We start from the raw sequence: 23,723 nt of genomic DNA, 5'->3' as shown, positions 1-23,723 counted from the left end.
CCACCATGTACCTCTTCAGCAAGCTAGATGGAGCTTGTTCACATGGTGTGTGCTTTCTAAAAGGGCAAGAGCAGAAAGAGCAAGGCATCTTAATGTCTAGGCTGGCAAGTTGCTCAGCATCACTTTCACTACATTCTGTGGGCAAAGCAAATCACCAATCATCTCAGTTGAAGTGGAGAAATACACTCTATCCCTTCATGGGTGGAACTGCACAGATTTTGTGGCCATTATATCTAACACAGTGATATTATCCATACAGGATTATGGACCTGCTTTATCACAAGAGGGTGAGTGTCAAAACTATCAAGGAAAATATTCCTGTTTCTACTGGAGTGTCTAATTCTGAGAATTCATTTTGACATAATGAATGATAGAAAATAAGGAGAAACACAACAGGTAAGGTTTTTTGTTTTTTTTAAACTTTGGGTTTATTTATTTATTTATTTATGGCTGTGTTGGGTGGGTCTTCGTTTCTCTGCGAGGGCTTTCTCTAGTTGTGGCAAGCGGGGGCCACTCTTCATCGCGGTGTGCGGGCCTCTCACTATCGCGGCTTCTCTTGTTGTGGAGCACAGACTCCAGACGCGCAGGCTCAGCAGTTGTGGCTCACGGGCCTAGTTGCTCTGCGGCATGTGGGATCTTCCCAGACCAGGGCTTGCACCCGTGTCCCTGCATTGGCAGGCAGATTCTCAACCACTGTGCCACCAGGGAAGCCCAGGTAAGGTTTTAAATAGAACATTTAAACAAGGAAGAATTATTGTTAAAAATCCACAGCAATCACCAAAAGAATGGAGATATGGAAGTGAAAGTAAATGAAATGATGATGTTATAGGAACGTGTCAATAGGGTGTTCAGTGGGGTAGTTTCCATCTTGGTGAGTCTGCCTGGTAGTTACGAGCTGTAAGTGAATAAGGATGCCCAGGAACTATTCTCCATGGAAGACAAGTGTTGAAGGAAAGACAAGTGTCAGTAAAGACAAAGCAATGGAAATGGAGGGAATGTCTATGAAGAGGGTGAGGATTATATTTGTCAATTATTTAAAATGGAGCAACTACCAAATGTAAAATAGATAGCTAGTGGGAAGCAGCTGCATAGCACAGGGAGATCAGCTTGGTGCTTTGTGACCACCTAGAGGGGTGGGATAGGGAGGGTGGGAGGGAGACGCAAGAGGGAGGGGATATGGGATATATGTATACCTATAGCTGGTTCACTTTGTTATACAGCAGCAACTAACACAACAATGTAAAGCAATTATACTCCAATAAAGATATTAAAAAATAAATAAATAAAATAAAATAAAATGGAGCAGAGGACACAATGGAAAAAGCTCAGAGAGGATTCAGTGTAGCAAAAGAAAGGTGAATCTAGGTTCAAGTATTTTGAAGGAAACTCTTTGTGCTTGAGAATATTTGCTACAGCTATCCCCCCCAAATCTCATTTTTCTGAGAGAATGACATGTCTCTAGCTGTTGATTGTGATCAACAAAGGATGTGAAGACCTTGGGGAAAATTTTTGCTTGGATAATAAAGAAAGGACAGTCAAAGCATCACTGTACATAAATAACTCAACTCAATGACCTGGCAACTTAGAACTGGCAACATATCAAAAAGGCATAATAAATATTAATCTACCTTTGTACAAAGATGAGTTGCATTGAATTCTGAGTTATGGTGGTTTAGGTAATTTCAAGGCAAGAACACACTGAAGCTGGAAAAAGACTTAAGTTCAAGTCTTCCATTCCAAGGATGAGTCTGGAAAGAGTTAAATCTCTCGCCTAAGACTGGATGGATATATAGTGGCCTTGGGGATTCTACCTGTACGTGTCTCAGGCCAAGCCAAATATCTGGGAGTCACCTTTCAGATTCCTCTTTCCTTTCACCTCCCATGCACTTCAGCAAAAAACAATATTATTTCTTACAAGGAAGACCACAGAGAGTCTTGAGAAAGATTCCTCCATGTGCAAGCAGAGAGGGGGAGTAGCTGCTTCTGGAGGAGGGACAAAAAACTCCTTCTGGCCCCTTCTCTCTTATTCTTTTATGGAACAGAAGTCCTAATCTCTGTGTGTGGGAATAATACGGCAACAAACTGTCACTCTCAGGACACTGGGAGAAGGTAAGATAAAAATTGTGTAAACATGGGGAAAAGGAAATACATGGCAGAAGGCCTAAAACTAGAACAAGAGGAGGGTGAAGAGCACTTCTGCACCTAGATGACCTAAGTTCCAATAGCTCAGAATTTAATGTAGCCTGTCTTTGTACAAAAAAAAATTAATGTTTATTATTCCTTTTTGGTACGTTGCCATGCTCAAAATTTTTTTTGAAGCATATGAAGTCAAAGAAATGAATGTACTTCCAAGCTGGAAAGAAATTAGCACCAGACTCAGATATCGAAGATTGATATGTTAAAGTCCCTAATGGAAGAGGTGGTCAACATACAAGATCATACAGCTAATTTCAGCAAAAGGATAGAAACCTTAAGAAATAAGAAATGGAAATGTTAACAGAGATGAGGAATGTCTATGAAAGGTATATCAATATCTCATTAATATACTTTGCTGAGGCAAAAAAAAAATTGGTGAACTTGAAAATAGGTGAATAGAAATTACCAAAACATAAATGAATAAAAGATAGGGAAAAATAGAAAAGAAAAAAGAGAATGGGGCAGAAGAAATATTTGAAATACTAATGACTCAGAATTTTCCAAAATTAATGACACATAAAACTACAAACCCATGAAGTACAGAAAACATCAAACAGGATGCATAAATTTTAAAAAATCATTAGCATATTATATGCAAACTGCTGAAAACAAAGAAAACTCCTGAAAGTATCCAGAGGAAAAAAAGAAACATTACGTACTGTACTCTTCAGAGTAACTGAACTCTTTTTACATTGGCCTATTCAGAATATATTCAGAATACATCTCATTTCTTAAAGGCAAATGAAATTAAGTCCACTGAAAGTGTATCTATTGCATGCAAAGCAATGTGCTGAATCATGGAAGATTTTTGAGAATAGAACTTGAGCTGACTGAAAAAAGTACAATAGGGTAAAGTGGAGATGAGAAGGAGAAAGCTACAATCAAACATAAAGTGTGAAAACCACAAATGGATTATTCAAAGGGACAGTGGATGAGGTATTTCTCTGTAATGAAGATAGTTGGATAAGGTTGAAAAGCTGACAGGTGATCAAAACATTGTAGTCTGGACTTGGTTAAGTGGAGAGCAGGGTTTATAGTAATATCTTGAATGGTGTCATAACAAGATCAAAACAGTGCCATGAGATCTTATTCTGAATGCACTGCATAAGATGGATTGGATCAGGAGGGACAAGAATTCGGGACAGCAGTACCCTAACTTTGCAGTGTTCCAGAAATGGAGTGATAGCTCTTAGAATTAGGTAATTTTTTAAAAATGGAAAATTTAAAGAGATAACCAATAAGTCTTGTAGAAAGCTGGTGGAGATTGTAGGGACAGTGCCCTCAATCAAAGGGTAAGAGTTAGGTAATCAAAATCATGTGTAGATGTGATTTATCTCGCACTTTCTTCTCTTCTGGGGTTTCAAACAGGGTGTCTAGTGATATTCTCCTCTTGTGGCTCTAGATCTCCCAAAAAGTTAATGTTTAACCTGCATACCAGGTCAAGGAGTTCAGGGTACATCTTTGTTTTAAATATGTTTCTAGTGTATAATTTTCAAGTATATCCATGTCCTTGTTCCAATGAAGATGCAGTTTTGGTGTTTTGTCTTTTTTTATTTTGGTTTTGGTTTTTGCTTCTTTCCCTTTATATTTCATTCCATAGTAGAGGGAATAAAGATAATTTTACGAAGGAGTTAATAATAACCCATTTCAGACAAAAAAGTATAACCAAGGAATATTTAATCAGGAAAAATATAGCCTATCTGCTATACTATTACACTTGTATAAATATATCACGTGTAATTAAAATATTAACTATAAAATATTTTACATGCTCTTAAGTATAAACCAGTTAAATATTTAGGGATACCTTATTTTATTTTATTTGTTTTTTAAAATTAATTTTTATTGGAGTAGGGATACTTTATTTTAGAAACGTTGACTATACCTTCTGTTTCTGACAGTTCAAAGAATTTTATTGATTACTAGGACTCTTCATATGTGAGCATAAAGCCATGTGCTTTGCATACAAAACACTCTAAATCTTTCTACTCTTCGACCAAGGCTGGGGAATAGAAGAAGGATGAAAGTATGGCTCCACAGTGCTCGGGGATCTACCTTGCATTCTACCATTCCCAAGATAGTATCATTGTCCTTAAGTGTCGAGATGGAATTTTAGCCATCACTTTCACAATCCAAACCACAACACAGATGAAGGGATAAGGAAGTGGCATGTCTTCTTCTTTTAAGGGACATGGGGGCACCATTTCCATTTATGTTCCAGTGGCCAGCCATTAGTAACGTGGTTCCTTGGGCCAGGGATACTGGAAATGTAGTCTTAATTCTGGTTGTCCATGTTCCTAACTAAAATTCTAAGGAAGAAGAAAAATTGGAAATTAACTAGGAATTTTAGCCAACGAACTGGCTTGGCCTATTGGATACACAGGCACACTTCAAGCTTCTCCCTTGCAACAGAAACTTCTATTAAGTGGATCTTTCATATATTTTTCATAAATCCTAGTATATCAACATTCATATTTACTGTGCAATATATTAAAGCTTCTTTTTGAGACGGAAGTACTCTAATATCATATGTGATATATTTTTAAATCATAATTTAGGCTCGGGAACTCCTGGAAGGTGTCTGTAGTTTTATCTATAATATTATAGGCCATCCTAACCTAAGCTATTCTTTAGGTTCTGATGCAGGAGTTCCAAAATTCAACTATTTTATATGTTAGCCAATATATCAATTTCACGTACATTGCCCCCCCTCCAAAACACTGTTGAATAGCTTTTGCATGGAGAAAACTCAGCCCTTTTAGAGGATTCCATTCCTTTATAATGAAATTGTAATCACCAGGAATTTTTTTTATATTAGTTGAAAATTACACCTGAAATTAGAATCGGTTAGACTGTCTTTCCCTCTGGAATCTAGAGATATGTGATTCAGTATGGGAGCTAGCAGTTTTCATATTCAATAAATATACTAACTAAACGTATAAAAAGTTTTTTCTTAGTCTTTGGTGAGAGATAAACTAATGCTCATCTGAAGGTTTTCCATCAGGGACCTATGATCAAACATTCTCTAGAAGTACTCACAGGACTCAGCATGTAGTTATACTCATGGATAAGATTCTCTACAGTGATGTAGTAGGATATGCAGCTGAACCCTAAGGGAAAAGACACAGGCAGAGTCTAGAGGAATGCACGTGTAGGTTTCCAGGTATGCTCTCTCCCTCCGGTGAGAGGTCACACTGGGCACACTTTCCCCACAGCAACAAACGTGCAGCAACATATGTGTGATGTTTCCACCCAGGGATGCCCATTAAAAGCTCAGTGCCCAAGATGTTTATGGGGGTCTAGTCACATAGGCATCCTCTGGCTTACTAGGGGGCTGGTCACATATGAAAATTCCAGACTCTACAAGGAAGCAGGTGTTTCACACATACCTTATTGTTTGCACAGTCTAGGTACAGTTAATCACCTTGTCACTTAGCTGTAGATTGGGAACTTTGAGAGCCAAGTACACAAATGCCAGCCAAGGGTCAACCTTGCCAGCAGGTTTTTCTTATAATAGCAATCTCAGGTTTGCTATGTAAACTCTTTTCTGCAAAGATAAGTAAATTCCATGTCTTTATATTTCTAGATGAATAAGGTCAAGACAGATGTGTAGGAGTGTGCTTAACTTCATAGGCATTAAAGGACAATGTAAATATAGTAGCAGTTTCCTAAAAGTGTTTAAAATATTGACTCATTCAACATTAAAATTTTCAACAGCTTTTTTCAACTGTCATGTGAATAACATATTGATGATGTTATTAAACAAGGGAAGCCCGCCATTTTTTTCATTTCCTTTTTTAAAATTGAAGTATAGTTGATGTACAATATTATATTAGTTTCAGGTATACAACATAGTGATTCAACATTTTTATAGATTATACTCAATTTAAATTTATTACAAAATAATAGCTATATATTTTTATATATATAGATATATATTGTGCTGTATAATATGATCTTGTTGATTATTTATTTTATACATAGTAGTTTGTACCTCTTAATTCCCTACCTCGAATTGCCCCCCTTCCCTTCTCTCTCCCTTCTGGTATCCTCTAGTTTGTTCTCTTTACCTGGGTAAGCAGCTTGTTTTCACTGGTAAGACTTTCCCAGGGAAGGACTATCATCTCCAGGAAAAAGAACAGAGATTTGATTTGCTAGGATATAAGCAAATACCATGACTTCTTCCTCCACGTCCCAATAAAAGCTCTGCCACAATCTCCACCCCCAGCTCTGGCGTGATGGCTTTCCTTCCTCCTTGGGCCTGTGCACTAGTTGGTTGCATTTCTGTTTCTTTAGCAGGAGCTTTCAGTCTCTCAGATCTGTATCCCCCACTGTGGAGTGAGAGTCCTGGTCAGTTCAGTGACTACAGGGTGGAGAATGGAAAGTATGTTATTGATCCCTGGGTATATTCTAAGAGAATGGGGATGTATAAAATCCTCATGAACAAAACAGCCAGTTATTTTGAAAAATTTGCACCAGATAATGAACAAAATTTTTTATGGGGATTGCCTTTGCAGCATGGCTGGCAATATACTACAGGTAAGAATGACCCTTGTTTTTATTCTAATGATCTTCCAATATAACCATGTTGTAATTGGGAAATGGAACTCTGTATACACCATAGCATGTCTTTGAAAATTGATTCTTTTCTTTTTCCTCTTTTCCCCTCATAACCCTTATTTTTCTACTGCTTCTCCTTCTCCTCCATCAATCTTTCTGTGTTGCCTGTTTTGACTAGAAACTGCAATGGGGCATATGGCATAGTTGCCAAACACAAAAAGACTTCATATCCAACCTATTGGGCATTCTACAAATATTTATGGAACTCCTACTAGGTGCCAGACTCTATTCTAAGCACTGGGATGAACAAAACAGTCAAGGAGATATGGATTAAAAGCAGAAGGTGATGTCAAATTAGTTTGAATTTCTTAAAGTTCTAACTATGATAACCTATACATGGAGATGGAGAGAAGCAGGAGTGGCACCTTCTTCATGAGGATGTTTCTCTGCAAAAGATTGATTCCTTTCAAAAATAAAATACATTCTAGTGTTTAGTTAGAAGATATGTTTGGGCCAAAGACTCACAAATTATAAGATATTTTGGCTGACGGAGAAGCTCAAGAAACAGAGTGGTACCTCATTCACTCCATACTGATAACACCACCAATAAGGAAATTTGTTCTGTTCTGCTGGAAAAAATATAGGGAGAAGATTAAGGTTTGTCTAAGATCTGAGGAGGAGTCACATACAGGAGCTACTGAAGTTGGCAATTCATCCACTTTTGTCAGGTGATGTCTTGAGACTCAAAACAACTCCTATTTATCTGGCTTTCCTCAGAGTCAAAAAGATAGAGATCCAGGAGAAATCATTAGCACATAGCCCACCATGGGAGGCACGCCAGACTCCGGGGCCTGGGGGCCAGCGGTAGATAGAGGCTGAATGCTTTTCTTATTCTTTCATTACATTCACATATTATGATCAAGCCTGACTAAACTCATCTAATGATGGGCTTATATGTCTCCGGCATTTTCTAAAAGCAGCTGTGGGGTGCGGGTAAGTAAGTATTGCAGACAGTTTCCCTGCCGTCAAAGACCTTACAACACAATTGAAACAGGAAAGGTATTAGAAATTAAACAGAGAACAATAAATAACAACCCTTTGTTAAAAATTAAAGTGCAAAACAAGGGACACAGTGGAGTCAGCTGGAGTAATCAGAAAAAAAAATGCATTTGAACTGAGATTTGAAATGTGGACAGAATTTCACTGTGGAAAAAGAAACAAAATCTACTAGGGAATAAAAGAATGAACAAAAGCAGAGGTTCTCGTGTGTAGCTGCACGTTGAAAACAACCACCTAGTTTTTAAAAATATCAATGCCTAGGTCCACCACCAGAAATTCTATTCTGATTTAATAATATGGAAAATTAAGCTACAGAACAGAGCCTGGAAATAGCATGGCATAGGTATATGTGACTGAGTGCAGGTGTGTGTGCACGCGCGTGTGCGTGTGCAGCCTGAGGAATAATCAATTAGGAAAACTCACACTTGTAACATTCATGCAGGTTAACAGCATTAACAGGTTCTTTATCAATCATTGCTTTGAGAACGATTAGGTTAGGAAAAGGAGAATAGTCACAAAAGCAAATAATATTCAAAACAGATAACCCAAAAGTGGAATACCGCGGTGATGTTAGATGAAGGAATAGAACTTGGTTCTGAGATGGGAAATGAAGGGTAAAGAGTGATAGGAAGATAAACACAAGTCATCAGAAGAGAAATGTTTGTGCATCTTTGCAAACAAACTGCGCCTAGGTAAGGGACAATTATTACCATCTTCAAAATGTGCATAATAAATAATCCATGCATCCTCTCTCTTCTAGGCAGATTAGTTGATCCCAGCCGAAGGACAGACTGTGGCTATGAATCTGGAGATCGTTTGTGCATCTCTGTGGACAGTTGGTGGGCTGGTATGTTCATTTAATAGCAAAATAGGTAATAACCTTCCTGCAAAGAAAATATTCAACCTAAAATCTGAGGGACAGAGACAAAACAAAAACAGCGCTATTCCTCTGTAAAAAGGAATTTACTTCATCATGTACTTTGTGGCCTTTATGTCACATTCTAGGATTTATGGCCACAATTTCAATAATGATTCCTTCGGACATATTTCACACGGGGACTGAATTGAGGAACAGCAAAGGACGATGGCCTTTGAACGACCAGCATTGGCAGTTAGATGGGAGGTCCCACTAGCCAGAGGAGTCTCCAAGGACGAGGAAGGATGAGAAAGGAGAGGACAAGAAAATAATGCTTTCTTCTCATTTTGCTCAGATAAAATGTGTTTAACTTTGAAACTCATAAAATGTCAGAGATTAATCTACCACAAATCGTTCTATCAATCAGTAATCTAAGGCCTCTGTCAGATATTTAATACTAAAATAATTAGAAGGTAGTTTCTAATTCTTTAACTTTATTTTGTATTTTAGTAGTGAAATTAATTTACACACGCTTTCTTAGACATATTTCCCAATAATTAGAAACAAGGTCACATTAAATTTCACTTTCTTGCAGTGACACACATCATATACACCTTTACCTATTTTTCTCATAGGATACCAGTGGAGTCTTTCCAAAGACTCACAAATAGTCACGACTACAGATCTAGAATTCAGGCTTCTTTTGTCTCACATGGACTCCATAGTTTGGAGTATAAGCCTGCTACCCTGGGGCGTAGGACTGCATTCAAAATACATGTCTATGATGAAAAATGTTCTGCATCACCAGTGGGAATCAGTACAACAAGCTTTACAGTCAACTATATCATGATGTCTAAATTTGCTGGAATAGGTTCCATTTAGAGAGAAATTTAAAAAATCTTAATTCAGTGTTAATTTAATTATCCAAAGATCTATTGCCAACACTTACCCAACATTTTTGCTTTAAAGACCTAATGTAAGACAAGGACTTTGTGACATCATGGTTGCACATTAAACTTGGTTAAATAAAATACAAAATATCAATACTATAACCATATTAAGATAATTCAGAAAAAAATCACATTTCATGGTAAAACCTCAGCTAGAGGTGTTGTATCATTCTGTGCACAAGTAGATATATTTCTTCCATTTTTACATAATGCTTTGAAAAATGAATGGTACCAAATTCATTAAAATTACTTTTTGTTTTAAAATATTGTAGTCGACTATTTTAACCCATATTCATTTCCAATTGTAGAGTTATTAACAGAAACATGTTAAAGTTATGTAGATGATCCTTAGGGAGATTTTTAATATTTTGCAGTGACTTTTTTTCATGTTTCTGGATCTGTGAGTTTTTGCTTAATGATTTACAGATTACTTTAAAATATCCTCTATCACATTTGTTAGTGCTTGTGGTAATAATAAGTATTTTGCAATTACAGATATAAATTACTTTCTATGTGCACTACCCTTCCTTGCTGCGGTTGATTCTGGCATAATGGGGATATCATCAGATCAAGTCCTGCTTTTGCCACCGCCGAAGGACCAGACAAAGTTTTGTCTTAATATTTCTAGTTGTCAGTCATCCTTTCCTAAGACGATGAACAAGTGGAATGCCCTCTACAAGGTACCTTTATTAAGTTTTATAATTTACTTTCTTAGGAGGTGGTAAGAGAATTTCTTTTTCTTTTTTTTGTGTAATGCTTTCCGTTTAGGTTTTTGTGTGCATTATATGCTATAAAAATGTAAAATTTTATGCCAGTTATATTAATATCATTACATTACAGCAGGGCATTACATGTCATTTACACCCTCTGAAACAGAAAATCTATCCACTCTTCTCACCCTAAATAAGCCATACATAAATGTGAGAGCACATAGGATATCTCACTGAATGAAAGGATTATTCTGGTAAATTGAACCTTCAAGTCAACTGAGCAATAACACTTGGGAGAAATATGATTATGGAGTTGGTTTTAGAATAGTCAATTAACTTATTTCAAGTGATTTGATAAGCGGTCACAAATAGGTATAACTAAACAATTATGTGGCAATCAAAACCAAATATTCAGTGACCAAAATAAACTACATTGGTTAAGCACAGTCATGAACCAAAATCAATGCTAAAAGATAAATTTACTTGTTCTATAGATTATTAGTTCATTTTTAAAGATGTGATTAAATTAAATATTCTGGTAATTTCCCACTTTTCTTAATGTTAAACTTTTGTGGTAATTTCAACTATGGTAGCAGAAAAACAACTGATAAACAAAAAGTAAAGTTCTCTTGGTCAGTATAAAATACTGACTTTTGGGAAAACACATGCAGTTCGTCTCTTATAGATGCACTCAGTATTACTACTAATAATAGATAATTATTATAGTCTTTACAGAGTGTTAGTCACTAATGGCTTACAAAAATTAATCCATAGAAACAAAACTTTCCTGTCATGTAGAATATTGTTAAATTGTAAATGTGAACAAAATTAAATTGTAGAGAAGAATTGTTATAGTTGCTCAAATATGAATAAATTTCTTCTCTCTACTATAGCGTTTGCAGTCACCTTCTAGTAGCTTTGATGACTTGTTGAAGTACTTGTGGGATGCACATCTCTCAGCCTTGAAAGATGCTTACAAAATTTTTGAAGATAGGTAAGAATGGATCCCAAGTTATTTCTACTTAATATGGCAAATAATTTTTCAGCTTATTTATGCCTTTTTATTCGTTTTCTAATATCAATCTTCCTATTAAATATTATATTTAATCATTGGGGATTTTAATGATGATGTGTGATTATTTTAGTATGGTCAGGCTTAAAAATTGTTTTATGAAGAAGGGGCAAAAATTTGAGAAGAAAAATCTTGTACCAACCAACCACCCACCCAACCAAAAAAACATACAACCAATTTCTCTCTATTAAAAAAAAAAAAGAAAAGAAATTATCACTGTTTTTTTTTAATCATAGACACATAATATGGTGGCTACATACTTGGGGAAGAAAATTCAGTAGCATCAGGGTTTGCATACAAAATAGCCTAGAAGATTATCAAGCCACTCCACAGGTACACTTAGAAGTATTATACACCTAGATGTGAGAGTGTAAGAATGATTTGTGTTAAGATGTGAACAGCACTGTATTAGTTAGTGTTCTTCACAGAGACAGACCCAATAGGAGATGATGGATTTATAGATACATGATAGATAGATATAGATTTTTTGTAAGGAACTGGCTCCTATGACTATGGAGGGTGGCAAATCTATAATTTGCAAAGCCAATGTCCAGTTCAAGTAAAAAGGCTGCAGCTGCTATAGAACCAGGAAGAGCCTATGTCTCAGTTTGAAGGCCTCAGCCAAGAGAATTCTCTCTTACTCACTGAAAGATTAATTTTTTGTTCTAGTCAGGCTTTCAACTGATTGGAGGAAGCCTATCCACATTATAGAGGGCAAGTTTCTTTACTCCGCCTACAGATTTATATGGTAATATCTTCCAAAAATACCCTCACAGAAATACCCAAAATAATGTTTGACCAAATATCTGGGCACCCTGTGGCCCAGTCAAGTTGGTGCATAAAATCAATGATTACAGACGCTATTTAGGGGGTGGAGTCAATCCCCAAGAGTGAAGTATGGGCTAGAAATCTGGGTATAGTATAAAACAGGAACAACAACAACAAAAATCAGGGCTCATTGGCATTATACAAGCAAATTTGTAAATCCAGGCAAGAATGTTGGGTACCTCATATTCCACTGGTTGTTGTCTGTCTCATGAACTCCATCATCCAATAAGGTAAATAAATCACCTGATTAGCAGATTCACAGCATATGTCCTCCTTTACCTATTGGTTTCAACAACTAGGTATTAAATTGGTCAATCCAAACAGTGACAAACTCAAGTTTTCTCATCTTTGAACTTGTAATAATGACAGTACATACTACATAGGGTAATTTCGGGGATTAAGTCTATATATGCATCAGGCTTAACATACCACTGTCACATGAGAAGCAGTCAATGTAAAGTAACTATTATCATCACAAGAGGCAGTAGAGGGCAGTTGTAAAGAACATGAGCTTTAAAGCCAAGTTGCTAGGGTTTCAGTCCTGACTCTGCAATTAATTAGATGCGTGGCCCTGTATTGCATCCAGTTTTTCTCACAAGAATGTGAGGCACAATCAACAGCCATTAACCCTCAGCCTCATAGGACAGTAAGCGTTGATTGCTCACGTGCCTGAGGCTTAACTGGGCAGCTCTGCGGATCTTTCCTGGGCTCATGTCATGTTGGCTGATTTTTACCAGCCCCGCAGGGGTGAGTGGGAAAGCTCAGCTCTGCTCCACTTGTCTCTCGTTCTCCATCAGGCAAGACTGGGTGTTCTCCACTGTGATGACAGAATAGCAAGAGAGAGAAACCAAGTGTGAAAATGCATTTTAAGCTTATGCTGTGTCAAGTGGGCTAATACATATTTTTAAATTTTTAATTGAAGTATAGTTGATTGACAATATTGTGTTAGTTTTAGGTATACAGCAAGGTAATTTGGTTTTATACATATATGTATATAAATATATATATATTTATATACATGTATATGTACATATATATATTTATATACATGTATATGTGCATATACATACATATGTATCTATATTCTTTTTTATTCTTTTCCATTATAGTTTATTACAAGATATTGAATATAGTCCCCTGTGCTATACAGTAAATCCTTGTTTATCTATTTTATACATGGTAGTATGCATCTGGGGAAGGGGCACTGGAAGATGACATGCCAAAAAACAGGGACATAGAGAGTATTGAAGAATTGAGGCCATGTTTACAATCTGTACAGCCTGGGGAACTTCCTTAAAACCTCATGAGTTATTTTCTTTAGGTAAAAATAAATACTAGGAGTTGTTTCTTTACATGAGACAATACTGAACCCTGTGTAGTCTACATATACTTAAATAAAACTCTGTGGTCCTGGATCCTCAGATTGGCTGGTACATGTATATATTTCATGTTTTAAAATATATTTTAAATTAAAATGAGCCTTTTAAGGTGTATTTTTCTTTTTGCTTGGACATATTTTAACTGACTTATTGGTTGAATTGTTCAATAGCACATTCAATAGAATAATGTGAAAGGCTTCCATTGAATTTCACTTGTGCTCCTATGGCCTCTGTGTCTTGATCTGGTGCCCACATCCCTTTCTCCCTTTCCTAGTGTTGCTGACTCCCTTGCAATTTGTTTAATCCATTGTTACTAGGGCTACGTGGCTATTGGTCAAAATCCTTATGAATTCACATTTCCTTTAATCCTTACTTCATAATCAGCTGTGATGTGACTAAAAATAGTCAACTGTGAATCCATACTAAACTCTTCTCTCATTAAGAGCACACTGTATGCAGTCTTCCACTTCTGGGTGTTAGAGGCAGGAAGGAGCCTGTGTGCATGTGAGCGAAACACAGCAAGGTTTCTTCTCTGGGTTATGTTATGATTTGCTTAACATTGACAAACATGATGCAAATGTTTTCTGTTTAATAGATCCTACGTATGTACTTTGGAAACAGAAAAATTAGAATATAACCTAATTACTAGAAAATTGAATATAATCTAACGAGAAAACAAACTTTTAAATATATGAGTAATAGAGTGCTTTGGGAATATAGTGGAGTAGGAAGTAGTTGATTCCACCTCAGGTGGGATGGCAAACTTTGTGAAGGAGGTGACACCTATGATGAGACTTAAAAGAGGATGTAGCTGGTGAGCAAAGCAGGGACTAGACAGTGTTTCAGGGGGAACAACTTTGTTCAAAACCTGCAAGTTGTTCAGCAGTGGGTGGGGACAGGAGCCATGAATTATATAGTTATAAAACGAATTACTACACCGTAACCTTTCCACTGTAATAACTTGTTCCCCAAATAAGTGAGAGTTTGGTTTCCCAGCAGATTTCCTCCACTAGAAAAAAACCCATGTATTCAGAAAATCAGACCAGAAAATCAGACATCTGTCTCTCTAAGATGCTCAGTGTTTTAGGGGTCTCCTGACCCCAGGAAATCAACAGTTTTACTAAGGATGTCTGAGTCTAGCAGAGACTTTATCTTGGAAACTTTGATTTTTATCTCACATTTCTACTACTTAGTCATAGTCTAACACCTGGTTATATGATTCCCAAGGTATAAGGTATCTGGTTAATAGAGATTAAAAAAAAACTCAAAATAAAATATAAACAACTGATGGGATGGTCCTTTCCAAATTTAAAATTTTAATTACTTATATCTTCAAAGGCAGGCACTCAAGCCATCACATTCTAGAACTAAAAACTACATTCTTAGTTTGTTGGCAGAAGGTGATCTTTCCTAGAAAATGACGAGGCTGAAATTCTGAGTGGAGTAATTATAATTGTACATGTTTCCACTTGTCTTTTAGGTTAGAATATTATTCTAAACCAGAAGCAGATTTTGGAAGAGATTGGTGTGTGGCTTTGGACTATTTAGCTGCAGCCTGCTTTCCTACAACCTTTATTCGAATATCTGAGTTCCAGAAGGGCCTGCCACCACGAGTGCTTGTTGATGGGGATAAAGCCCCCTTCATCTGTGACTTTACTGACTTTCAGAACACAGTCCTGCTTGGTCTAAATCTTCTTCACGAAGTGGATAACGCTACAGGTAAAGGCCTTATAAACAATACCTTAAAGAAAATCAATATTGCGTTGAACAGATAAAGGAAGAAATAATGATTATCAGAGATATATGTTGTTAAAGCACACACTCTCAAAGAAGGTCATGGTTTCTTAAGGGTATCCATTACACACATTTTGGTCTTTGCATTCATGGCTTGTCCTTTCTTATGGGTCCTGTTAGACTGCACCCCACAGTCCTGCAATCCTTGCAACAGCCCAGCCATGTCAGCTACAGAGACTTCAGCCATTTACTGCACAAGAAATCTTACGAAGTCAGAGGCAAAGGTCCTGGAGCCACACCCCACGGTGGTACAGCCAATAGCCGGCAGGACACAGTAACAACCTTCCCTACACAGGGGAGGAGGAGGCTATCAGTTATAAGGGACGTGACATCAGAAGGGCTCCTTGGTTTCCAGGGGGATTGTTGGAATATGCCTCCCCTCAGCTCTTTGAGTTGGAAACTTGCGAGGACCGCTCTTTCCTGTTGAGTACCCAACATACTGGAACCGTTCTGGTCCGAGGACTGCAGAACAATCATTAGCTGAGGGTTGAGCTGATCACAAAGGTAGTTACTGATTAAAGTTTCAGCTTAGGAGGGGGAGGCAATCATGCACATAAATTAAGGGTAAGGCAGTGCCGGGTGGAGCAAGGCATATACAGACAGCAAAAGAGCAGCCATCTTATGGGGCCTGACCATACAGGTCCTTATTTACCCATGAGGCTACCAGACTACTTCGTGTACTTTATTCATCTACAAACCCAGATATATTCTTTTTTGTTGTTGTTGTTATAGTATTTTTTTAAAGAAAAACCTTAATAACACTCTCAGATTTAGAAAAAAAAAAAAAAGAAAACCTGCCGTGATTAATGAGAAAACTAGCAAACTGACTTATGTGAGTTCCCTCCATCCAGCCTTAGTAGTCATGGCAGAAGTATTCTGCTTCAGCCTCTCAATTGTAAGGTTTCCTAGCAGAGTGAAAACCAGAAGAAATCTTTAATTGCAAGTTTGAATTACTACATCATCCTAATTTTCCAGACATGCTCTTATGCAGTGAACCAAACTTAAAACATAATTAAAATATTAGTATTTTAAAAACAAAAAAATGAATCTGAAAGATTTAAAAGACATAAAAGCCAAGTAAACATTAAGCTATAAGTTTTTGAACTCTTATTTGCATTAAGTAGAGTAAAAAAACCCAAACGTTTTAGGGGCTTCATGCAACTGAAGTCTTTTCTTGCTCCAGTAATGGTTCCAGGGCAGTGTTCTCAGTCCGTGGCAGCTTTCCTTCACACAATGAGTAGCAGACTGAAGATCCTTACATCTGTGGTTCTTCCAGACCCTGACCTCTACATTAGTCACATTTCACCAGCAGAAAGACACTATAGTGTTGGAGAAAGCCTGGATATTTCTCTCACTTCATCTCATACTCTACTGGTATGAAATAGTCACATTGTCCCATATCTGGATGCAAAGAGGGCTAAGGAATTAAATTGTTGCCCAGGAACCACTCTTGTGTGACAAATCTACACCATGAAAGGAGATGCATGAATTTTAGGAGTCGCCTAGCCATCTCTGCCAAATTATTACATAGTATAATTGCATTCTAGGCCTGGATGGTATAAGCTGGCTCTTCCCTGTTAAGATGTAAAGGGTAAAGAACTAAGTCAAGAGTTGAAAGTCCTTGAAAGCTTGGAAGGCCCATACTACAATATTTTATTAAAAGATTCAATTTTATTGAAATTTAGCTTTGGATTTAATATGTGGTTTTGAGTTACTCTCACAAGAAAAAAATTGGTGATTAAATATTGAAAACTACTGATTTAAAAAAAAATAAACCTTGATAGCATAACTGTTTAGGTATCACATAATAAGGCATTTACTATTATCTATCCATTATTCTCATGGCCAACCACTCTCCACATTCCCACTGACACTCAGACTTCAGTAACAGTGCCAAAGGCCTTGGAATTTCCAAATAAGCAGAGGATAGGGAAAACATATATTGAAAGCAAAGCATAATTAAAATACAAATAGTGACATTTAAAACTGAACATTTTAAATTAATTCAATAGAAATACATATTTACATTCACAAAAATACTTTCAAAGTATCATTTAACACTTTTTAGTCTCCAGAAGTATTTTATGATGTTCTTCACAAGGAACCTGAGTTAAATTCATTTGAATAAATAAGTAAAATCAAACTTTTCAGGCCTCAAGTTAGCTCTTTAACATTTTCACTGATGATAAGAATTGGCATGGAGGAGTTTTTTTATTTCTAATTATGTAAAATTCTCAACAACCTCTCCATCTTCAGTGGCATCAGCTTTTAATCCTTGACTACACATATTCTAACACTAAAGAACTCATATTAAAGCTGAGAAATAATATTAGGTAATAAATAAATAGTAAGAAAAGAAAGCTTGCATAGGTTTTTTGTTTTTTTCATGGGTGATATTGAAAATAAACAATGAAGACTGAGTGAAGGTTCAAAACTGTCAGAAGCTAGATTCAAGGTAATGAAATTAAAAGTGCTTTAAAAACTTATTAAACTTTACGTTTCAAGGCTGAGGCCAGCTGACCCCTTCACTGCCCCCATCCTGACCAAGAAGGTCATTGTCTCATCCTCCTTTCTTTGAATGGGGACAACTGTTTGCTGAAGTGTGATGTGTGAAGAAGTGGGAGAAAATGAGCTTGGGCATCTCAAAAGCTTCAATTCAGATAGCAACATAGGAGGCTCCTGAGCTTACCTCTTTCAATAGACACACTTAATCTAGGGCTACATACAAAACAATTCCTTCTGGAAAGAATCCAGAAACTAGCTGAGTGACTCCTACACATCAGGTGAATGAGAAAAAAATCCCACATTGAAACAGGAAGGAGAATCTGTGCTATAAACCCCACCCCTGGCACAGTGACACATGCCTCGGAGGGATCTTACAACTCCCAGATTCTCCCTGAGTAGTGAAGGGTTTGGATCTGGCATCTCAGCTTTTAAGACTTCCACCTGAGAGATGGGCTGCCAAAACATCTAGCTTTGAAAGGCAACAGGTATTGCATCCATGAGACCCAGGAGGCTAAAGTGAACTAAGAGATACTTCTCAAAGGGCTTGTGCAAACTCACTGTGGCAAGCCCCTCAGAGCCCAAAGCAGAGGCAGCAGACTGAAATGGGCCCGGTCTTTCCATGAAAGAGGCCTATTTGCTTATCTTAATAGCTGCAGAATGAACAGCAGTCTTCTAACTTAATGCACATCAAGGGGCTGGCTACAATATTCTCCAGAGACTGGAAACCCACTGGGTGCCATCTTCACACTCTTCCTCTGTCTCACTCCAGATTGCTGATATATCCTCAAAAGGAACTTGTGCACACATTTGGTGCCCCACTTTTTTACAGCTGCCATGCAGGGGCTACCCCTTGAGTGCCTGGCTGCGCTCTCCAGCAGAGATTAAGTTCATGGATTCCACAGGACTGTAACAAACAAAAACTATTGCCTGAGGATCCAGCTTACAATCAGCCTACATCTAGGTGCTACCTGAGATCCTCCCCTTTGGGACACTGACAGGTCTTGGCACACCCTCAATTACTGCAAGACACTAAGAACAACAAAAAATTTGCTTAGACAATCACAAAGATTGAGAAACAACCAAGAGCTGGGTCAGGGTTAAATGATAAATTTCATGTCCTATACAAGGCCACTCCTTCAAGACAGGGAGGGATGGCTGTATTATACAATGCATAGAAATTGACACAGAAAGTCAAGAAATGTGAAGAAAAAAGGAATATGTTCCAAATGAAAGAACAAGGTAACACCTCAGAAGAAAACCCTAATGAAACAGAGATAAGTGATTACCTGATAAAGAGTTCAAAATATTGGTCATGAAATGCTCACTGAGGTCAGGAGAACAATGCATGAACATTGTAAAGTAAAAAAGTAAAAGTAAAAAAATTTGGACTTCCCTGGTGGCGCAGTGGTTGAGAATCTGCCTGCTAATGCAGGGGACACAGGTTCGAGCCCTGGTCTGGGAAGATCCCACATGCCGTGGAGCAACTGGGCCCGTGAGCCACAACTACTGAGCCTGAGCGTCTGGAGCCTGTGCTCTGCAACAAGAGAGGCCGTGATAGTGAGAGGCCCGCACACCGCGATGAAGAGTGGCCCCCGCTTGCCGCAACTAGAGAAAGCCCTTGCACAGAAACGAAGACCCAACACAGCCAAAAATAAATAAATAAATTAATTTAAAAAAAAATTTGACAGAGAGAAAATACCAGACAGAAATCACAGAACTGAAGAATACAATAACTGAACTGAAAAATTCAATAGAGGGGTTCAACAACAGACTGTTGAAGTGGAAGAAAGGATCAATGAACTCAAAGACAAGGCCTTGAAATTCATCCAACTAAAGAAGCATGGAATTCCCTGGTGGTCCAGTGGTTAGGACTCTGCACTTCCACTGATCTGCTGGGGGCATGGATTCGACCCCTGGTCAGAGAACTAAGATCCCAGTGTGACCAAAAAAAAAAAAAAAAAAAAAATTAAACAGAGTAAAGATAGCTTAAGTTCCAAATAAAATGAACCTAAGGAGACCCACACCAAGACACATTATAATTAAATTATCAAAAGTTAAAGACAAGGACAGACTCTTAAAAATAACAGAAGAAAAGCAACTTATTATGTAGAAAGGAACCTCCATAAGACTGTCAGCAGGTTTTTCAGCAGGAGCTTTGCAGGCCAGAGGGAGTGGCACAATATATTCAAAGCGCTGAAAGAAGAAACCTGCCAAATCAGAACGCTCTACCTGGCAAAGCTGTTTGTCAGAATTGAAGGCAGCTTTTTGAAGAAAAGCAAAAGCTGGAGTTCAGTACCATGAAGCAGCCTTATAAGAAATGTTAAAGGGACTTTTTAAAGCTGAAACAAAAGGGTGCTAATTAGTAACAGGAAAACATGTAAAATATGTCTCATTGATAAAGGTAAAATACAGTTAAATTCAGAATAATCTAATGTTGTAATGGTGGTGGGTTAATCATTTATGAATCTAGTATGAAGATTAAAAGACTAAAGAGTAAAAATAACTATAACTACAATTACTTGTTAATGGGTACATAAGACAAGAGATGTCAATTGTGACACTGAGAACATAAAACTTGGGGGGTGGGGCATGAGAGTAAAAATGTAGAACTTTAGAATATCTTCAAACTTAAGTTGTAGGCTTAAAGTAGACTGTTATAAATATAACATATTTTATGTAAGTCTCATGGTAACCACAAAGCAAAAATCTATAGTAGATACAAAAAAAGGTAAAGAGAAAGGAATCTAAGCATACCCTACAGAAAATCATCAATCACATAGAAAGAGAGCAAGAGAAGAAGAAAAGCACAAAGGAATTATAAAACAACCAGAAAACAATGAACAAAATGGCAATAAGTCCATACCTATCAATAATTACTTTAACTGTCAATGGACTAAATTCTCCAATCAAAAGACATAGAATGGCTGAATGGAAAAAAGGTAAGACCCAACTGTATGCTGCCTACAGAGACTCACCTCAGCTTTAAGGAAACTCAGACTGAAAGTGAAGGGTTGGAAAAAGATACCCCATGCAAATGGAAACCAAAAGAAAGCTCAGGTAGCTATACTTATATCAGAAAAAATAGACTTTAAGACAAACATTGTAAGAAGAGACAAAGAGGATCAGTATATAATAATAAAGGTTCAATTCCACAGGAGGATATAACATTTGTAAATATTTATGCACCCAACATAGGAGGACCTAAATATATAAAGCACGTATTAACAGATCTGAAGGGAGAAATAAATAGCAAAAAAATAATACTAGGGGACTTCAACATATCAATAGATAGATCATCCAAGGAGAAAATCAATAATGAAACATCTAGGATTGAAGAGTATTTTGGAGATTATTAGAGTTTGCAAACCACTGGCCCCATAATGGATCAAGGCATTTTCGTTTGGTCTACAAATATAGATATTTAAGATATCAAATTATTTGTGAAAATATAATAATGATAAATTTCATGAAAAGAATCTAAATTTCTGAGACTCTACTAAAAACATTATAATGCAGGGTATGGTGGGCCCATATTTCTGCATGTCACCAAGTTCCTGAAGTTGAGTAGGAACTGCCTCTCCTTGAAATAGTTTTTATAGCTACCATCACTACTAATTTTCTTTTTTATTTTCTCTTTATTATTCTCCCTCTTCATCTCCACCCCAGATTTATCTTAAGGTGAAATTCCAGGATCCCTGAATTCCCTCCATGGGTTTTCACATGGCCAGGTCTGCAAACACTTGGCCCCAGTGAACAGCGTCCCATGGACACAGCAATCCTTGGGTGCACAGCTGCACAATGCACAACTCCCACTACTAATTTTCTATATTTATCTAATCTCAAACATTTATGTTACCTTCCTAGTCTCTGTGGACATTAGCTTTCGCAGCCTCCAATATAAGTAATGACTAGTGTTATATATATGAGTTAAATCCCTCAAGGAATGAGTACTGGTAATTGTGCAGTACCAAAGATCACATTTTTTTTGCCCCTATCCAAAATCAAAACCAGTCAAGACAAGCAAAGGAATGAGTGAATGGAACCTCAGCTTTAATGCTGGAAAACAATTGAAGAATATGATTTAGACATGCAGCAACAATGTTCTCCCTACTACATACCCCTACTCTAGACCTGGGAAAGGGCACCCAAGGGAAAGTTTGCAGAATAGGTCAGTATCCTAGTATCACTTCCTCACTAGTCTAGATAGAAAAAAAGAGAAAAAGAGCTATTCCTGGATCTTAGGACTTTAGTAGATTAACTCTAGCCAATTGAAAAGCATGAACTGAAGGCTCACACCCATTAATCAGGGAACATGCTTTATCTCCATGGAAAGGAGCAAAGGATGTTCATGAAAATAGCTCTTAATGGAAATTAAGCATGATCCTCCTATCCCCAAAGAGCCTAGGAAGAAAAAGAAGTATACCTGGGACCAAGTATTCTGGATACTGCCAAACTGTTACCTCTTGTACAGTAACAGATGTAACCTAAAATATTTCTTCTTTTCAAAAACTGTTTTTAAAACTCTAACTTATTTTCTCTTTATTTAAAATGCACTTCAATTACTGTACATTTTACTGATTTATTTTTAAGTATATTTAATATATTCAAACTTTAAAAGTCTAAGTGACACATCAAATGAAAATAAAAGTCTTCTTTACCATCTTTCTTCACTTGTATCTCTTGGTCTTCCACCTAATTTTAAAAAATCAGTCCTTGGTACAAATTTATTGGATTTTAAAAAATACTTAAAACAGAGCAAATAAATGAATAAATAAAACCTATGTTGTCCGTACAAATGAAATCATACTCACTGCTCTGCACTATACTTTTTACTAGAAAATCTTCATGGAGCTTTTTCTGTATCAGGACATATTGATCCAACCCACTCTGTTTAAATGATATGTAGTGTTTCATTTAATGAATATACCATAACTGTGGACATTATTTTCTGTTATAAGCTGGTAGCAATAATGGAACAATGGCATTTTATGTATATACTTCTTGCCATAATTTATTATTTTACCAATAAATGTGTAGAAAGGAAATGTATTCAAGTTGATGGGTCATATATTGCCAAATGGTATTCAAAAAAATTTTCAGAGTTTACATTTTTGTTATAAAACTATGAATTAAGGTTCTTATTTTCTCCAGCCTACTATCATATAGCAATTTCTATAATTTGTGTGTAATGTAGAAAGTGCTACTTCACTCTTATATGAATTTACAATTCTTTGTGTTTGTGTGCTTTTCCCAGTTTTCTGGTTAATTGCTTATATTTCTTACTGATTTTTGTATGAAGATCTGGTCAATTAATTTTAAATTTAAAAACTTTACGTGTATAATTTTCATGTACATATATATTTGTATCCAAATACATAGAATTTTATTTAAAATAAACATTTTAGCAAATGGGTATACATTTAAATTTACATGTAATTATTTTATATTTTTCCCAGATTCACTATCTTTGACTATATGGAAAATTTTAATGAAGACACAGGTTGCAAAGAAGCTAGCTCTAAAGATTTTTGAAGCAATCCTTGCAATCTTTAATCCAACGTTTCTGGAAATGATTAATGAATTAAAATGAACAATTCTAACAAATTGAGCAACAGTAATTTCAAAATTTAACACTATCATAATCATATAGTTTTCTTGTTTTTGGTGTTTTTGACTTATGCTCATTTGTTAGGATTTTGTCCGTGCATTCCTAACTTTAAATTCAACTTAATGCAATGATTATTTTGCTCAATTAGTAATTCTTGATTTTTGAATTCATTAACACTTAAAGTGTTTAGGATCTAAAGAAAATTG

General features: G+C 36.6%; 1 protein-coding gene across 1 annotated transcript; it reads left to right on the top strand.

Annotated features, from left to right (window-relative positions):
* The first annotated feature begins 6,434 nt into the window (after positions 1–6,434).
* LOC132376074 (protein LEG1 homolog) lies at positions 6,435–23,499 on the top strand. The gene is made up of 6 exons (XM_059941618.1): positions 6,435–6,735; positions 8,576–8,662; positions 10,117–10,301; positions 11,225–11,325; positions 15,091–15,329; positions 23,366–23,499. Exons 1-6 carry the CDS (start codon positions 6,435–6,437, stop codon positions 23,497–23,499), a joined length of 1,047 nt encoding a protein of 348 aa, XP_059797601.1.
* The last annotated feature ends 224 nt before the right edge of the window (positions 23,500–23,723 follow it).

This window comes from Balaenoptera ricei, chromosome 12, assembly GCF_028023285.1.
Source record: "Balaenoptera ricei isolate mBalRic1 chromosome 12, mBalRic1.hap2, whole genome shotgun sequence".
Taxonomy (NCBI): Eukaryota; Metazoa; Chordata; class Mammalia; order Artiodactyla; family Balaenopteridae; genus Balaenoptera; species Balaenoptera ricei.
This window is presented reverse-complemented; position numbering and strand designations above follow the sequence as displayed.